Raw genomic sequence first — 16207 nt, forward strand, 5'->3', positions numbered from 1 at the left:
AGCCTGCCCAGCCCCCTCCCAGAATCCTATGTCCTGCCCAACCTGCCGGAATCTGTGATCCTTTTGTTGGGATGGGATCGAATTCCCTAGGGCTCCCGTCCCAGACCTGGCCAGCGACTCCAGTAACCAGAGCTGTGTGAGAAGAAAAGGCCAAGCCATTGGGGTAGCCACACCCCAAGGAGAGATGAAGTCTCAGGTGAGTCACGCCACTGAGGGGCCACTTTCTCTGTCCCAAGGGCCACTGCTGACCTGCAGCCCTGCCTCACCAAGGACCCAGAACTTTGGCCTCCCAGCCCCTGGCTGTCCTCTCCTTCCACCTTTGCGGGTTCTCCCACCCAGTAAGTGTCCTGGAGCGAGGACACCTGCCCCCAACACCCACACCGGGCCCCTAGAGACCTGAGACGCGCACAGGGCTCTGGGTGGGGACTTAGGCTCCCTACTTCCTCCTTCTAGCCCCAGATCCACTCAGATTCCCAGAGATGGGCTCCAGCCAGGGAGGGTGGGGCTGTCCCTGGGACCATCAGGAGTCACGGGCTGCCTAGGCAGACAGAGCTGTGGCAGGGAGCAGATCTTCACCCATCTCTGTGCCTCCAGCTGACTCAAATGTACCATGTCCCAGCACCTGCTTCTCCCACTTGCCATCCTTGGTAACCTCAGGGGACAGGGCATGGTTGTAAGGGGCCTGGCTTCTAACATCTGGGGAGCTGGAAAGCAGGACTCCAGGGGTCTGCCTCGGGAGTGGGGTGTCAGAGGAGGCAGGGGAGGAGGACATCAGCGAAGGTGGGAGTGAGGTGTCGGGAGGGGAAGGAATAGCATATGAGAGGAGGAGGAAAGGAGGCCTGGGTGCCATGGGGGGATGGAGTACCTGTAAAGTTTGCGGGGAGGGGGGTCAGGGAGGGCGTATTGTGAGAATAGGTCTCCAGCCTCTTCCTGCCTCCATCTTTCCAGCCATAAGCCCCATCCCAGGAGCCTTCCAGGACTCAGGTAAGGCAGCTGGACTAGGTGAATATCACCCACAGAGGCAGAAAAGATGGGAGAGGTAGCATGGGTGCTGGCAGGGCGGCTGAGAGGGCAGGGAATTGGGGAAGAGGAAAGTAGGAAGATGGCAGCTGGGCACTGTCAAGGGCTGGATGTCACCAATATCTTCCTCTTTTTACCCTGTGACTCCCAGCTCTCAGTCCTACCAAAGAAGAACCTGAAGATCTGGGTAAGGAAGGGTGGGGGGGCTGGTCCTCAGATCTTAAAGGAGGTTAAAGCTGGCTAAGCGATGAGGGAGGTGGAAATGATCAGAAACTTAGAAGTGCCCAGGTTCTCTTTGTTCCCTGTTCGGGGGCAAACTGAAGTGGATTGGGGGGTGGGGCTTTGCCCTGAGTTACCTGGGCCTCTGGCTTGGGGGACAGGGGCAGGTGATGACCTCCACGGTATCCCATTGCAGACTGCGGTCGCCCTGAGCCCTCTGCCCGAATCATGGGGGGCTCAGACTCGCAGCCGGGCACCTGGCCGTGGCAGGTGAGCCTGCATCAGGGCGGGGGCCACATCTGCGGGGGCTCCCTCATCGCCCCCTCCTGGGTCCTCTCGGCCGCTCACTGTTTCGTGACGTGAGTATTCGCCCACGTCCAGCCCCTTTCTTTCAAAAGCCAAGCCCGCCCCGCAGCTGAGTCCCGCGGACTCAAGGCTAAATTGAAGGCCAGCTACCCCCGCCTCCCCGCCCTCCTGAAGCTAAGTGCTCTGCGGGGTATCCAGGTTCGGAGTGTGGTGAGGCCGCCAGCAGACTCCGCCCACCACTCCACCAAATATCCGGGTCTGAATTCCACCTTTCCAAAGCCCCCCATCAAGCACCTCCAAATCGCAACCGCTCCTCCCCCTTTCAGCAGTCTGTCTCAACCTCGATCGCCCCAGCCCCGAATCTGGATCGGATTCCGCCCCTCCTGGCTTCCCGCTGACCCCCCCTTCTCCCTGGTTCCAAGCCCCCAGCCCCACGAGGCCTGCCCCCTCCATGCGGTTCACCTAACCCCACCCCGGCCTTGGCCTTGGCTTAGGAATGGGACCTTGGAGCCCGCGGCCGAGTGGTCGGTAGTGCTGGGCGTGCACTCCTATGACGGACCCCTGGACGGCGCGCACGTCCGCTCAGTGGCCGCCATCCTGGTACCGGACAACTACAGCGGCGTGGAAAGTGGTGCCGACGTGGCCCTGCTGCGCCTGGCCTCTCCCGCCAGGCTGGGCCCCACCGTGCGGCCCGTCTGCCTGCCCCGCGCCTCGCACCGCTTCGCTCACGGCACCGCCTGCTGGGCCACGGGCTGGGGGGACGTCCAGGAGGCCGGTGAGTGGGGCGGGGGCGGGGGGGGGGGCGTCTCAGGAGGTGGGTTATTGGCGAGGTGGAGGCTACCAGGTGGGGCCGCAGGGCAGCCCGCACTGGGCGCTTGATGGGGCCGTTCCTGAGATGAGGCTGTAGGAAGAAGAACGGAGAGGAGTGGGAGGGGACATTGGTTTGGGATGTGGTGGGCGCAGAGACAAAGATGTCCAGGAGGCAGCTGGAGGGGACCAAGCTGAGCCCTGGGGAACAGGGGGCTGCACTCCTGACTCACAGCATTTCTTCTCTGGTTCTGCCCACAGACCCCCTGCCTCTCCCCTGGGTGCTACAAGAAGTGGAGCTAAGGGTGCTGGGAGAAGCTGCCTGTCAGTGTCTCTACAGCCGGCCTGGTCCCTTCAATCTCACTTTCCAGCTATTGCCAGGGATGCTGTGTGCTGGCTACCCAGAGGGCCGCAAGGACACCTGCCAGGTGAGGGGAGGCCCCTGCACCTGCCTGAAGGGCCAGGCAGAGCCCTCACCAATAGGAAGCAGTATGATTAATAGACAAATCCCATCTCGCTCATATTTCTGAACCTCATCTGCAAAAAGAGGGCAAGATTGCCAGTGGATGGGATTGATGTGAAGATTACAAATGGACAGAACTTGGGGCTCAACAAATGGGCACTGTTATCGATGGCAGTGTAGCGCAGTGGTCACATGCCAGACTCTGGAGTGTTATCCTGGTTAGAAGCTCAGTGCCACCACTTATTAGCTGTATAGCCTTGGCCAAGTTATTTGACCTCTCTCTGTGCAGATTTTCTCATCTGGAAGATGGGGATGATAGTGTTACTTGTCTGGAGGTTATGATGATTAAATAAATCATCATATGATTTATTAATCATTATGATAACTAAATAAATTTGTACATGTAAAAAACATTCAGAACAGTGCCTGGTCCTTAGTAAGAGCTAAATAAGTATTAGCTATTATTATTACTATTATTATTATCATTATATTATTATCCCATATCCTAGCCTATAGCACAGCACCTATTACTTAGTAGATACTCAACAAATAGTTATTTTTTAAAATGAATTAATCCTGGGCTTCCCTGGTGGCGCAGTGGTTGAGAGTCCGCCTGCCGATGCAGGGGACACGGGTTCGTACCCCGGTCCTGCGTGTCCGGAGCCTGTGCTCCGCAACGGGAGAGGCCACAACAGTGAGAGGCCCGCGTAACCCAAAAAAAAAAAAATGAATTAATCCTTCACAGAAGGGAATTTTCCAGATAACCTGCTGAAGGCCAAAACATGATATATTTTAACCATTTTCCCCAGAAATGTTCCTCCAATGGCACAGAGCTTTGAGGGCACTCAAGCATGCATGGTGGTGACGGGGATTCAGGCTAGATGGTTTTCAGGGTCCTTCCCAGTTATGAAGTTCCAGGACCTAGGGACATAATCCCTGCCTTCTTGAACAGGACTGCCAACAATTCAACTTCCTCTAGACCAGTGCTGTCGAATAAAACTTCCTATGATGATGGAAATCTTTTCTATCTGCACTGTCTGATATGATAGTCACTAGCCACACTGGCTATTGCACATTTGAAAGGTGGCTAGTGTGATCAAGGAATTGAATTTTAATTTTATTTAATTTTAATTAATTCAAATAGCCACATGGGGCTAGTGTCTACCATATCGGACAGCACAATTCTAGATGATTCTGCACCTTCTTTGTAACCCTCCTGGGGTCACAGAGGTGCCTAACCTGGAATATAGTGATATCTTAGGGACAATGCCCCAGCATTAAATGGCCCCAGAACCCTTGTTTTACTGTCTGTTCCTTGTAGTTCTTCCTCCTTACTTGCCTTCAAACTGTCCCTTCTTGCTGCTTTTCTAATAGCCTATTTCCAACAGCCTTTTCCTCCTGAATGCTGGCATCTCTGATTTACTTTAACAATTTAACAAGGAATTCTAACAACTTAGAAATCAAAGACAGCGTTTGTTTGAACTATTTATTGAACAAGAATCATTGGCTCTGAGTGAGACCTGCAGGCCTCTCTGGCATGGCCTTTAATGCGTTAGCTTGGTGCTCCTGGCTTTGACTGCTCATCAGCCTTTCTACTTTACAAGGCTTTCTTCTGCTTAGAGTTGTAGGGGTTACAGAGGACAAGGCACAGCCAACAAATGTTTCTAGGAGAAGGTGGCTGTATGTAGGGCCAACCAGAAGAGGTGTAGAACCTTTGCGAGGTGGTCCGGTATAAGCGGGTGGGTCTCTGGGCTGATCCCGTGACACTAAGTCATCTATCATCAGGGAGACTCTGGGGGGCCCCTGGTCTGCAAGGAAGGTGGCCGATGGTTCCAGGCGGGAATCACCAGCTTTGGCTTTGGCTGTGGACGGAGGAACCGCCCCGGAGTCTTCACTGCTGTGGCTCCCTATGAGGCATGGATAAGGGAACAGGTGTTGGGCTCAGAGCCTGGCCCTGCCTTTCCCACCCAGTCCCCGGAGCTCCAGTCAGGTCTCCCCGAGCCCACGGATGAGAACTGTACCATCGCCCTGCCAGGTGAGGGGGTGCAGGACACCTGGATGTCAGCTGGATCTGGGAGATTTGAGTTCAGGTGGAAATTGCCTGGGGTTCAGGAAGCCCCCTCACTCAGGCCTCTCACCCCTCAGAGTGCGGGAAGGCCCCAAGGCCAGGGGCCTGGCCCTGGGAAGCCCAGGTGATGGTCCCAGGATCCAGACCCTGCTATGGGGCACTGGTGTCTGAAAGCTGGGTCTTGGCACCTGCCAGCTGCTTTCCAGGGTGAGTGAAAACCCAGTCTCAGGCAGATTCTTGCCCCTTCCCCCATCAGTCTGAGACACTATCTAACTGGCCCAGCCCTTCCCCTGGGTAGGATAGGGGTAGGGGAGTGGGGTGCCATTGGGAGGTGTATGATCCAGCTCAAAAATCCGGGTCCTAGTCTCTCTGGGGCGAATAGAAGGGTAATACGAATTCGACCCAGGATTGGGGTGGGGGGGTGTCTGAGTGCACAGGTCTCAGGTCCGGGATGCAGAATCCTGCCTGGAGATACAGAGTCTAAGCCACGGGTGGAGGTTTAGACGTGAGCATGTGGGATCCAGCCCACGTACCCAGTCTCCCCATCCCGCAGCCGCATCAGCTCAGACCTCCCACCCCGCGACCTGGACCACTGGCGCGTGATGCTGCCCTCGCGCCCGCGCGCGGAGTGGGTGGCACGCCTCGTGCCGCACGAGAACGCCTCGTGGGACGACGCCTCGAACCTGGCGCTGCTGCAGCTGCGCGCGCCCGTGAACCTGAGCGTGGCCCCGCGGCCAGTGTGCCTACCCCACCCAGAACACTATTTCCTGCCCGGGAGCCGCTGCCGCCTGGCTCGCTGGGGCCACACGGGTGAGCAGGGACCCGGCTCGGGCCGGGCGGGGCGGAGCCGGGGCCGGACACCACCGCAGCGCAGGCCTCCTCCCTTTCTCTTCCAGAACCAGTGCCCGGAGCCGGTTCGCTGCTTGAGGCGGAGCTGTTGGGCGCCTGGTGGTGTCATTGCCTGTATGGCCGCCAGGGGGAGTCAGTGCCGCCACCGGGAGAGCCGCCTCTAGCTCTCTGCCCCGCCTACCAGGAGGAGGAGGTGGCGGGCCGCTGCTGGGTGAGCGGCGGCGGGGAGGGGCCCATGGGTCTAAGTAGGAGGGAGGGGCAGACTGGGGGCGGGGCCTGAGAGAGACAGGAACTGGGCTCCGTGATCTGGGGACGGAGGCGGGGTTAAGGCGGGGCCAGAACGCGCTAGGGGCGAAGCTTGGCCCAGAAGGACTTTGGGGAGGGGCCCCGAGACCCGCCGGGCCTTTTCGCTACCTCTAGGTTTAAAGAGAATCCTAAAGTGAGGGCCGACTTATTACACAGATCTGTGTTGGAGCCTGGCTTGGAGGAGGTGGGATTTGTTTATCCGAGTAGGCGAGAGTGTGGAGTCTAGGAAAGCCCCAGGACTTTGGCATCCTCTCATCAACTGGCACACACCTAGAGGCTGGTAACACACACACTCTCTCGCTGCAGAACTACTCTCATTGGAGCCTTCTATGCCGGGAAGAGGGGACCTGGTTCCTGGCTGGAATCAGAGACTTACCCAGTGACTGCCTGCGTCCCAGAGCCTTCTATCCGCTGCAGACCCACGGCCCATGGATCAGCCATGTGACTCGGGGAGCCTACCTGGAGGACCAGTTGTCCTGGGACTGGGGCCCTGAGGGGGAGGAGACTGAGACACAAACTTGTCCCCCTCACACAGAGCATGGCGGTGAGGAGGTGCCTTTGGGGCTTAGGGGCTCCTGGGAGTGCTTAGATCCATGGTAGGGGCTTTGCGGGTCAGCTGTTGGGCCCCCACTGAGGGAGTCGCCTCCTCTCTCTAGCCTGTGGACTGCGGCCAGAGCCGGCTCTGACGGGGGGCCTGTGGCCCTGGCTGGCAGAGGTGCATGTAGCTGGAGAGCGAGTCTGCACTGGGATCCTCGTGGCCCCAGGCTGGGTCCTGGCAGCCACTCACTGTATCCTCAGGTGGGTCTCACCCATCTCCCTGGCAAGAGGGAAAAATTGGAAGATGGGCCAAAGGACTCTTTCAGTAGAGGTTTGTTCTCCCTTTAGGGCTTTTATAGCACAGGGTAATTGCTGCGACGTGTTTTGAGACAAAGAGAGATTAGGAAGGAGGAATAATGAATGAAGGAGTTAGTGGAATGACCCTGGAGATTCATTCCACCCTTTCCCCTGGACTGGGAAGGACTTTATCAGCAATGAGGGGAACAGGAAATGACACTGGACCTTGTTCCAACAGGCTGGGCTCTACAACAGTGCCTTATATTGAAGTGTACCTGGGCCGGGCTGGGGCCAGCCCCCTCCCACAGAGTCACCAGGTATCCCGGCTGGTCATCAGCATCCGCCTGCCCCGGCACCTGGGACTTCGGCCCCCCCTGGCCCTCCTGGAGCTGAGCTCCCGGGTGGAGCCCTCCCCATCAGCCTTGCCCATCTGCCTTCACCCAGGGGGTACTCCCCTGGGGGCCAGCTGCTGGGTGCTGGGCTGGAAGGACCCCCAGGACCGAGGTGAGAGCCCTGGGTCCTGGGGGTGAGAAGTGGCTGGATACCAGAATCCCTAGGACAACCTTCCTTCCTCTCTCTAGTCCCTGTGGCTGCTGCTGTCTCCATCTTGACACCACGACTCTGTCACTGCCTCTATCAGGGCATTCTGCCCCCTGGAACTCTCTGTGTCCTGTATGCAGAGGGGCAGGAGGACAGGTGTGAGGTACGGAGCCTGGGTATCCTGGTCCAGGCAGGGGAGAGGCAGTGCTGGGCAGCTGGACACCAGGGAGAGGGCAGGGTTGGAATTCTTGGGTGCTGGGTCTCAGATAGGAAGAAGCAGTGCTTCCTGGCTGAACCTTGAGAGAGACCAGGGGCCAAGATGCCTGAGGATGGAGGCAAGCTGTGCTTTGTGGCTGGGCCCTAGAAGGTGCAGGGGACCAGGAGGAAAGGGTAAGAGACCCTTTTGGTCTTGGTTCTGATGCTGCAGGTGACCTCAGCACCTCCGCTCCTGTGCCAGACTGAGGAAGGCTCTTGGGTCCTCGTGGGCATGGCTATTCGAGGCAGCAGGGACCTATTTGCCGCCATCGGACCCGAAGAGACCTGGATCTCCCAGACAGTGGGGGAGGCGCATTTCCTGCCCCCCAGTGGCTTCCCCCACTGGCTCCCAGAAGGCGGCGACCTCTGTCCCCCTGACATGGCCAGGGCCTCAGGTTCCCCTCGAGCTGCTCTCTTCCTGCTGCTACTGACCCTCCTGATCCAGGGCTGAGGGGGCCTGGGTCCCTGGGCCACCTCCCCTTCACCTCCCCCACCCCCTCTAGCCCTCTACTTCCTACCTGGTGGGGCTGGAATGTGGCCCAACCGGCTCTGTTCCCTTACCCAGAACCTCCTGAGTGCCCCACCCACCTAGACTGCAGCGGCTTCAGACAATTGGGCCTCAGTGCCCAGCTATTTTGGGCCCTGGCATGCTTGAGGGCAGGGGGAGCCAGTGGACCACAAAGGTGTAAACAGAGACATGCGTGGCTTTGTGGCATTGCTGGGGGCAGGCTGAGGGACGGGGGGTGGGGGTGGGGGGGTGGGGGGGGAGGGGGAAGCCCCAGGGAGCGGGCCTCTCCCTCCTGGGCCTCTGTGAGTCAGGCCTTGGGCTCCCAGAAAATGTATCCCTGATAATGTGGCATCTGTCCCTCATTCCTGCCCCAGGGCGGGGGAGGTCGAGTGGCCAGCTGGGTGTATGTTACCTCCCCAGTGGAATCAGCATCCCCAGCACACACCTGCTGGACACCTCAGCCCTAGCTCTCTTGGACCCTGCTGCCCCTCCCCCCAGAGCAAGAAGGACTGAGGGTGAGGGTCAGAGGAAGGGTCCAGGAGTCTGGGAATCCAGGGTCTGTCTGCCATATCCTGTACCTGCACGGAGCCTCCCCCGTACACATACCCTGATGAATGGTGCCCCAGAGTGTTCACCTCCAGTGTCCCCAGTACACACACATGACACTAGTACCGTTCAAGGGTCCACGACATCCTGCCCAGTGCCCCCAGGGTTTGGGCCCCATCAAGAGTCCCCTGTATGTACATCTCACTACCTCCGCCCACCCCCACTTACCAGTGCACCTCCCTGCATTCATTCAACCACGTTCCCTGCTAATTGCTAAGTCCCGGCACAGCTCGGGCCTTGACAAGCCCATGAAGTGCTCCCAACGTGGGGGGGAACACATGGACTGGGGATCAGGAACAAGTCATAGAGGAGGTTCTAGCAAAGAATAAGGGCAAAAGGGAGACCCATCCGGGGCAGGAGGGGTGCTTGGGGTGGAAACCAGCCGCTGAGGGTGGCAGAGGGGTCACCTCTGGGGCTGGGGTCACCGTCCCTGAGTTGAGTAGGCAGAAGGTTGGGGAGGGGAGACCTTACAGGGAAGCTGGAAGTTCTTGGGAGATTGAGAAGATGGGCAGAGGTTCTTAAAGGCCCTGGCTAATCGTTTTGTGTTTTTTTTTCTTTGGCCGCACTGCATGGCATGCAGGATCTTAGTTCCCTGACCAGGGATCGAACCCCTGCCCCCTGCAGTGGAACACACAGTCCTAGCCACTGGACAGCCAGGGAGAGAATATTCTGCATCTATATCTCCACAGGGACATACACCCCTGCCTGCTCTCCATAAGGCAGGAGATAGATGGTCCCCAGGCTGAGTAGCTGGAGTTTGTCCCCGCTGGGCAGATACTCCAAGATGAAGAGGAGGAGGAGCCAAGCCCCCACCCAGATAAGAGACCCTGTATTTCTCATTCCCGAGGTCAAGGAAACCTTCCCGACTCTACATGCGCAGACAGGCTCCTCAGAGGTCAAAAAGGAGGGGGTGCCACCCCACAGTAAGTGATGCCAACCTATCCATAGATCTCTTTGCTAGAATCCATCTTGGCTAAGAGTTGCTCACGCACACGTGGGAGGACCCTGAGGTAAACCAAGTACGGACTCAGAGGCAGAGAAAGCAAGATGATTGGCCAAAGGAAACCTGGAAGAAATGCCCCATATAAGTGATTCAAACTACCCAGGAGCACGCAACTCTCTCTCTGAGTCCACCTGTGTGTCTTTCCACACGTACCCTTTTTCCTCCTAATAAACACTTTACTTGTTTCACTACTTTCCGTCTCTTTGTGGAAATTCATTTCTACACAGCTGACGGGACAGGGCCTTGTCACTGGCCACTCGTCCTCTGGTGGTCTAGTGGCTAGGATTCAGCGCTCTCACTGCCACGGCCTGACTTCCGTCTCTGGCCAGAGAACAGAAATCCTGCTTCAAGCCACTGCAGGCCGAGGCCACCCAAGATCACCCATGCCCAGTGAGTCACTTGTATGTCATCCCCCACAAATATTTAATATACACTGTCCTCTACCCAAACCCACCCACAGTGTCCAGGGTCTTCCCCCTCCACCCCAGCTTAGACCCCTTCCTGAGTCAGTCTTTTTTTTTTTTAATAAATTTATTTACTTACTTATTTATGGCTGCGTTGGGTCTTCGTTGCTGCGCGCGGCTTTTTTCTAATAGCATTGAGCGGGGACTACTCTTCGTTGAGGTGTGCGGGCTACTCATTGCGGTGCTTCTCTTGTTGTAGAGCACGGGCTCTAGGCGCGGGCTTCAGTAGTTGTGGTTCGCGGGCTCTAGAGCGCAGGCTCAGTAGTTGTGGCTCACGGGCTGTAGAGTGCGGGCTCAGTAGTTGTGGCGCACGGGCTTAGTTGCTCCGCGGCACATGGGATCTTCCCGGACCAGGGCTCGAGTCCGTGTCTCCTGCATTGGCAGGTGGATTCTTAACCACTGCACCACCAGGGAAGTCCCCCGAGTCAGTTTTGTCCCCTTTCCCATTACAGGAATTCCCTGCCCTCCAGCCTAGGCCCTGAAGTCCTGGCTCAGAGGTCCAGACACCTAGTCTTATGGAAGGTAGGTGGACAAGTGGGGCTCTGTATTTCTAAAGCTTGAAGCCAACACACTTTCCCAATTGCCCAGATTCATACACTCACAGAGGAGGCTCCTGACCCCCAACCCAGGCACATGGGCCTCCTTTCCCTGAACCTAGGTCACCTGCGCCCTCCTTCTGAGGACGATTCACCTGGACCACCCTTCCCCATCTTTGCCTTGTTAACAGCTTTTCATAATCCCTTTAGGTCTCAGTTCTAAAGGCACCTCCTTGAGGAGCCCTTCTTGATTCCAGCCTAGGTCACGCTCCTGTAAGTGGCTCCCAGAGCCCGCATTCTTCTTTCTCCATCACAGTTCGTAGCTTGAAATTATTCCGTAATTGTTTGTGTCATTTTATGATTCACGTCTGTCACCGCAACTTCACCATGAGCTCAGGGAAGGCAGGGACAGTGTCCACTTTGTCTCCTGTGCCTGGAACATATTAGGCGCTCAGTAAGTATTTGTGGAATGATTAGCACCACCAGACACGCGCACCACACCTCACCACGTGAAGATGAGGCTGCAGGCTCCACAGAAGGACCTGAAAAGGCCCCAGCCCGGGGGCAGACCTGGCTGTCCGGGGCTCAGATGCCAGGCCTCAGGCGGAACGGAGGGAGAAGCAGCTGGTAACACAGGCCGGGCCGGGCCCTGGGGGCATAACTGGTCATGGAGACCTGAAAGACCTGGGACCTAGAGCCACTGGGTCTGGAATCCAGCCATCCGGGTTTCCAGCCCTGCCTGGGGCTGCTCAGCCCAACCCCCCCACCCCCCTCGCCACACACACACACACACACACACACACACACACACACACAGGGTCTGAGAGGACTCAGGACTTTGGGTCTGAGAGGACTCAGGACTCAACCCAACCCCCCCACCCCCCTCGCCCCCCCCCCCCCCCCACACACACACACGGTCTGAGAGGACTCAGGACTTTGGCAACAAGAGAGGCTGGCTGAGCTGATCAGGGAGGGCGGGACCAGGGGAGGGGCCGGCAGGTAGGTGCCCTTTCCCAGGAGCTGCCACTTCGGAAGGAAGATCTACTGTGTACCCAGGCCGGGCTGGAGACGCGTCCTCACTGCCGGCTGCGGAGACCCTGGCGTTTACTCTGTGCCTGCTGCCTGCCTTCGAAGCCGCCTTGGACACCTGCTCCCGCTTCCCTCTGGTTCTGACACCTGGATCTTGCCTTTGAACCCCAGCCTGAGGTCCCTTCCTTTGGGTGCCTGGTGTCTTCCCAGGGCCCCTGGTCCTGGGTCATGGCCCAGAGGGCAGGGCTGGGGCCTAGGTGGTTGGAGGCTCTGGCCACTCTGCTTTTGCTTGGATTATTCCGGAATGAGATGGGTGAGCGTGTGGGGGTGGGGAGTGTGGAGCACGGGGCGGGGGGGGGGGGGGGGAGCGGGGAGGGGGCGGCCAGTAGTGCACTGGGGCCGAGGGTATAACCCTTTTCTGGGGCACATCCCTTATCCTGGGCTCAAGAACCCCCAGCTTCAGCCTCCCTGGCTCTTGGCCTCTCCCCTCAGCTTTGGCTTCCTGGGGGAGGGGGGCAGCCCTCTGGAGAAGCAGGAGGTAAGGGGGCATCTGGGCACTTGAGACTTCCCGTCTTACCCTCCCTCTTTCTCTTTCCCTCCAGGAGCCGTTGGGGCTGAAGGTGAGGCTCGCCGGGGAAGTGGGGGGAGGGGAAGGGGAGGGGGAGGTGCCACGGGTTCAGATTTCCTTGGGGCGTTTGAGTGCCTGACCTTCTCTGCAAGGCCGTCTCTTTCACTCCTGTTGTCTTATTTGGGTCCCCCAATAGCTCTGGGAGGCGAGGATTACAGCCCTCGTTCTTTGGATTAAGAAACTGAGGGGCAGAGAAATAACTTGCCCGACGGCACACAGCCAGTAAGTGGCAGAGCTGGGATTTAAACCCAGGTCTGACTCCAAACGTGGGTTGTTTTGAGGGAAACAAACCAAGGATCCGTCTCCTTGGCAATCCCGGCTTCACCATGTACTGGCTGTGTCTCGAATGCCAGTTCCCTCACCTCTGAAATGAAGTTGAGGGAGTTCCCTTGGGGTCCACTGGTTGGGACTCCGAACTTTCACTGCCGAGGGCCCCTGGGTTGGGGAACTAGGATCCCACAGGCCGTGCGGTGCGGCAAAAATAAAATAAAATGAAGTTGATTCTGGGAATTCCCTGGTGGTCCAGTGGTTCAGACTCTGTGTTTCCAATGCAGGGAGCACGGGTTCGATCCCTGGTCACGGAACTAAGGTCCCGCATGCCATACAGTGCGGCCAAAAACAAAAAATTTTTTTAAAAAATGAAGTTGATTCTGTCTGTCTCCTGGGGCTGCAATGAAGAGTCTGGAAGATTAAGGAAGTGAAAGCCCCTTTGGGGCCCGGCATTGCTTGAACTGCTGGTCTCTATTGTCCTTTTTACAAGGAGAGGGGGAGGAGCCTCACTGGGCGGTTTTCCCTGCTTCTGAGCAGGTGACTTTGTGAAGGGCACTTGGGTCCTGCTCCAAACAGCGGCCTCTGCGGGGGTGGGGCTGTCCTGGAAACTAGACATTCACACCCTGGGAGCCCGGCTGTTCCGTTCGTTTGTTCAACACACATCCACGACTCCATCCGTGTGCCCAGCCCTGTGCTGGGTGCTGGGGACATAGGGATCTGCCCTCGTCCCTGCCCCTAGGGAACGCCCAGGTTGGCTGGTTGAAGCAGACACGTCATAATGCGGAACAGCCACGTCTGGGAAGCACGGACCTCGGGAGCTCCGAAGTCGCCTCACTCAGCCAGCAGGGTCAGGGCAGGCTACAGAGGGACTGAGAATTTGAACCATCTCCATAGGCAGATAGCAGTTTGCTGAGCGAAGTAGGGATGAGGAAAGGTATTCTAGGCAGGGTGACCTGAATAGGCCAAGGTCTGGAGGTGAACAAGTGTGTGGCCCGCTGTGACAGGGTGTGCAGGGGATGGCTGTGCCACGGAAGGTCTGGAGTCTCGTAAAGGCAGTGCGGGCCAGGGAAGGATTTAAGCTGGGGTATGACCTGGCCAGATTTGTAAGGAGTGGAGCAGATGGAAGGCAGGAAGGCCGGTGAGGACAGAAGCTGGATGAGACCTTAATTAGGCACTGGGTTGAGGGTAGCGGGGGCGGGCAGATCTGACCGTGACTGGTGAACCATGGGATGCGGACACAGGGTGGCTGATTTCTGTGAACTCACTCCCCAAGCTCCAAACCAGACCTCCTGGGCTATGTCGGGAGTGGCAGGGTCGAGGATGTGGTTTGGGGGACCCTGAGGACCTGACCCCCTCCCTTCCTTTCCTCCCTGGGCAGCCTCCTGCGGCGTGGTCCACCAAGCACGTATCACAGGTGGTAGCGATTCAGCCCACGGCCAGTGGCCCTGGCAGGTCAGCATCAGCTACAACGGCGCCCACGCGTGTGGCGGCTCTCTCCTGTCTGAGCAGTGGGTGCTGTCGGCTGCTCACTGCTTCCCAAGGTACCAGCTGGGTAGGGGGCAGGGCGGGGAAGTCAAAAGTGGGCTGGAGGTCAAAGTTCAAGGATCAGTGTGGGTCAGAGGTTGGAGGTTCTTGGGTTGTATCTAGGGATATCAATAAAGTCTGTAAGGATCCGTCAGGAGTGAAGGCCAGAGGTCACAGGTCACAGGATAAAACTAGGATGCAGGGTGGACTCTGAAAGGTCAGGAACTGAGGTTGGACGCCACAAGGCAACAGGGATCCCGGTCTCTCGGGTCCCAGCCTTCGCCCCTCTGCCTGCAGGGAGCACCGCACAGAGGACTACGAGGTAAAGCTGGGGGCCCACAAGCTGAACTACTACAGCTCTGACACCGAGGTCCGCACGGTGGCGCAGGTCATTTCCCACCCCAGCTACCTCCAGGAGGGCTCCATGGGTGACATTGCGCTCCTCCAGCTCAAACACTCTGTCACCTTCTCTCGCTACATCCGGCCCATCTGCCTCCCCGCAGCCAACGCCTCCTTCCCCAATGGTCTCCAGTGCACTGTCACGGGATGGGGCCACGTGGCCCCCTCAGGTGAGGGTGAGGTGGGCGCTGATGTCTAGGGGCACGGAGGGAGCCGACGCAGGGTAGGAGGCCCTGGGTAAGCATCTTTTGCCCCCACAGTGAGCCTCCCGGCCCCCAAGACGCTGCAGCAACTTGAGGTGCCACTGATCAGTCGCGAGACCTGTAACTGCCTGTACAATATCAACGCCAAGCCCGAGGAGCCCCACTTTATCCAGCAGGACATGGTGTGTGCTGGCTATGTGAAAGGGGGCAAGGACGCCTGCCAGGTACACGCGGGGGGTCCGGAGAGAAGATGAGACAGGCGTGTCTTGGGAGATGAGGGCTCAGTGGGGCTGGCACGGATGGTTGGAGGCCTGGGGGCTGGTCCTGACAGCTGCTGTATGGATTTTCTCCTCAGGGTGACTCTGGGGGCCCACTCTCCTGCCCAGTGGGGGGCCGCTGGTACGTGGCAGGCATCGTAAGCTGGGGTGATGCCTGTGGGGCCCCCAACAGGCCTGGTGTGTATACTCTGACCTCCAGCTATGCCTCCTGGATTCACCACAAAGTGGCAGAGCTCCAGCCTCAGGTGGTGCCCCAAATCCAGGAGTCCCAGCCTGATGGCAACCTCTGCGGCAACTACGGGGCCTTCAACCCTGCCCCAGCCCCAGGCTTGGTGGGACCCCTCCTTCTGCTGCCACTAGGCCTGACCCTGGGCCTCCTCCGCCCACAGCACGACCACTGAGCTACTCACCCTGGGAGCTGACTTGCTTCCGGGACCTCCACAACACACCCAAGGACACACGCCTGCTCCCAGGATGCCTGACTTTGAGCCACTCCTTCCTCCCAGGACCCTGTGGGAGTTCAAAGCACCATCCTGACCTTTGAGCCCACTCTTCTGGGTTGCTCTTTGGGACTGTAACCTCCACCACAGGAGTTTACTGCCTAGGAGTCTACTGGCTAGAAACTCTGGTCACCTCCATCTGCTGTCCACAAGCCTATCGGTTGGGCTCCTGTGGAGCCCCCAAGGACCCTCGGCTATGAAAGTGGGCCCCGGCTCCCCACCTGTTTCTAGAAGACGCCCAGATGCCTGCTGCTGAAAGGCTGGCTGTAGCACCTCACCTGCTCTGCCTGATAAGCCCCATCATTTCACCCTCTCACTGTTTTCTGGGCTGGGGCTGCCTCTGGGCAGCATGCTTTCAAGGACAGAAAAGGCCCCACTCTTGCCTCACTGGCTGCCACGCCCCCCTGAGCCCCAACTCCTGGACTCCGGAGGACTGAGCCCCCACCGGAACTGGGCCCCGACTTGCACCTGGTGTGCGGGGTTAGACGGAGCGAGATGGAGTAAAATGTTCTGAGCACAACTGGCCGTGTGTGTGTGACGTGAAATGACGCCCATCCGCTCTGGGCCTCTCCCTCCCACCTCCAAAGTCCAG

General features: G+C 58.2%; 1 protein-coding gene across 1 annotated transcript; it reads left to right on the plus strand.

Annotated features, from left to right (window-relative positions):
* The first annotated feature begins 610 nt into the window (after positions 1 to 610).
* On the plus strand, positions 611 to 16060 carry LOC115861231 (polyserase-2). Its single transcript, XM_070043613.1, is given in 21 exon segments — positions 611 to 647; positions 949 to 984; positions 1172 to 1207; positions 1436 to 1598; positions 2040 to 2320; positions 2614 to 2780; positions 4601 to 4850; positions 4961 to 5094; positions 5408 to 5693; positions 5780 to 5943; positions 6345 to 6582; positions 6695 to 6836; positions 7111 to 7376; positions 7454 to 7575; positions 7840 to 8113; positions 11956 to 12126; positions 12416 to 12433; positions 14090 to 14252; positions 14533 to 14804; positions 14895 to 15061; positions 15193 to 16060. Coding segments are annotated over 21 exon segments (3711 nt in total). The 3' UTR covers positions 15517 to 16060.
* Positions 16061 to 16207: the final 147 nt, after the last annotated feature.

The sequence above is a fragment of the Globicephala melas genome, chromosome 15 (genome assembly GCF_963455315.2).
Source record: "Globicephala melas chromosome 15, mGloMel1.2, whole genome shotgun sequence".
Taxonomy (NCBI): domain Eukaryota; kingdom Metazoa; phylum Chordata; class Mammalia; order Artiodactyla; family Delphinidae; genus Globicephala; species Globicephala melas.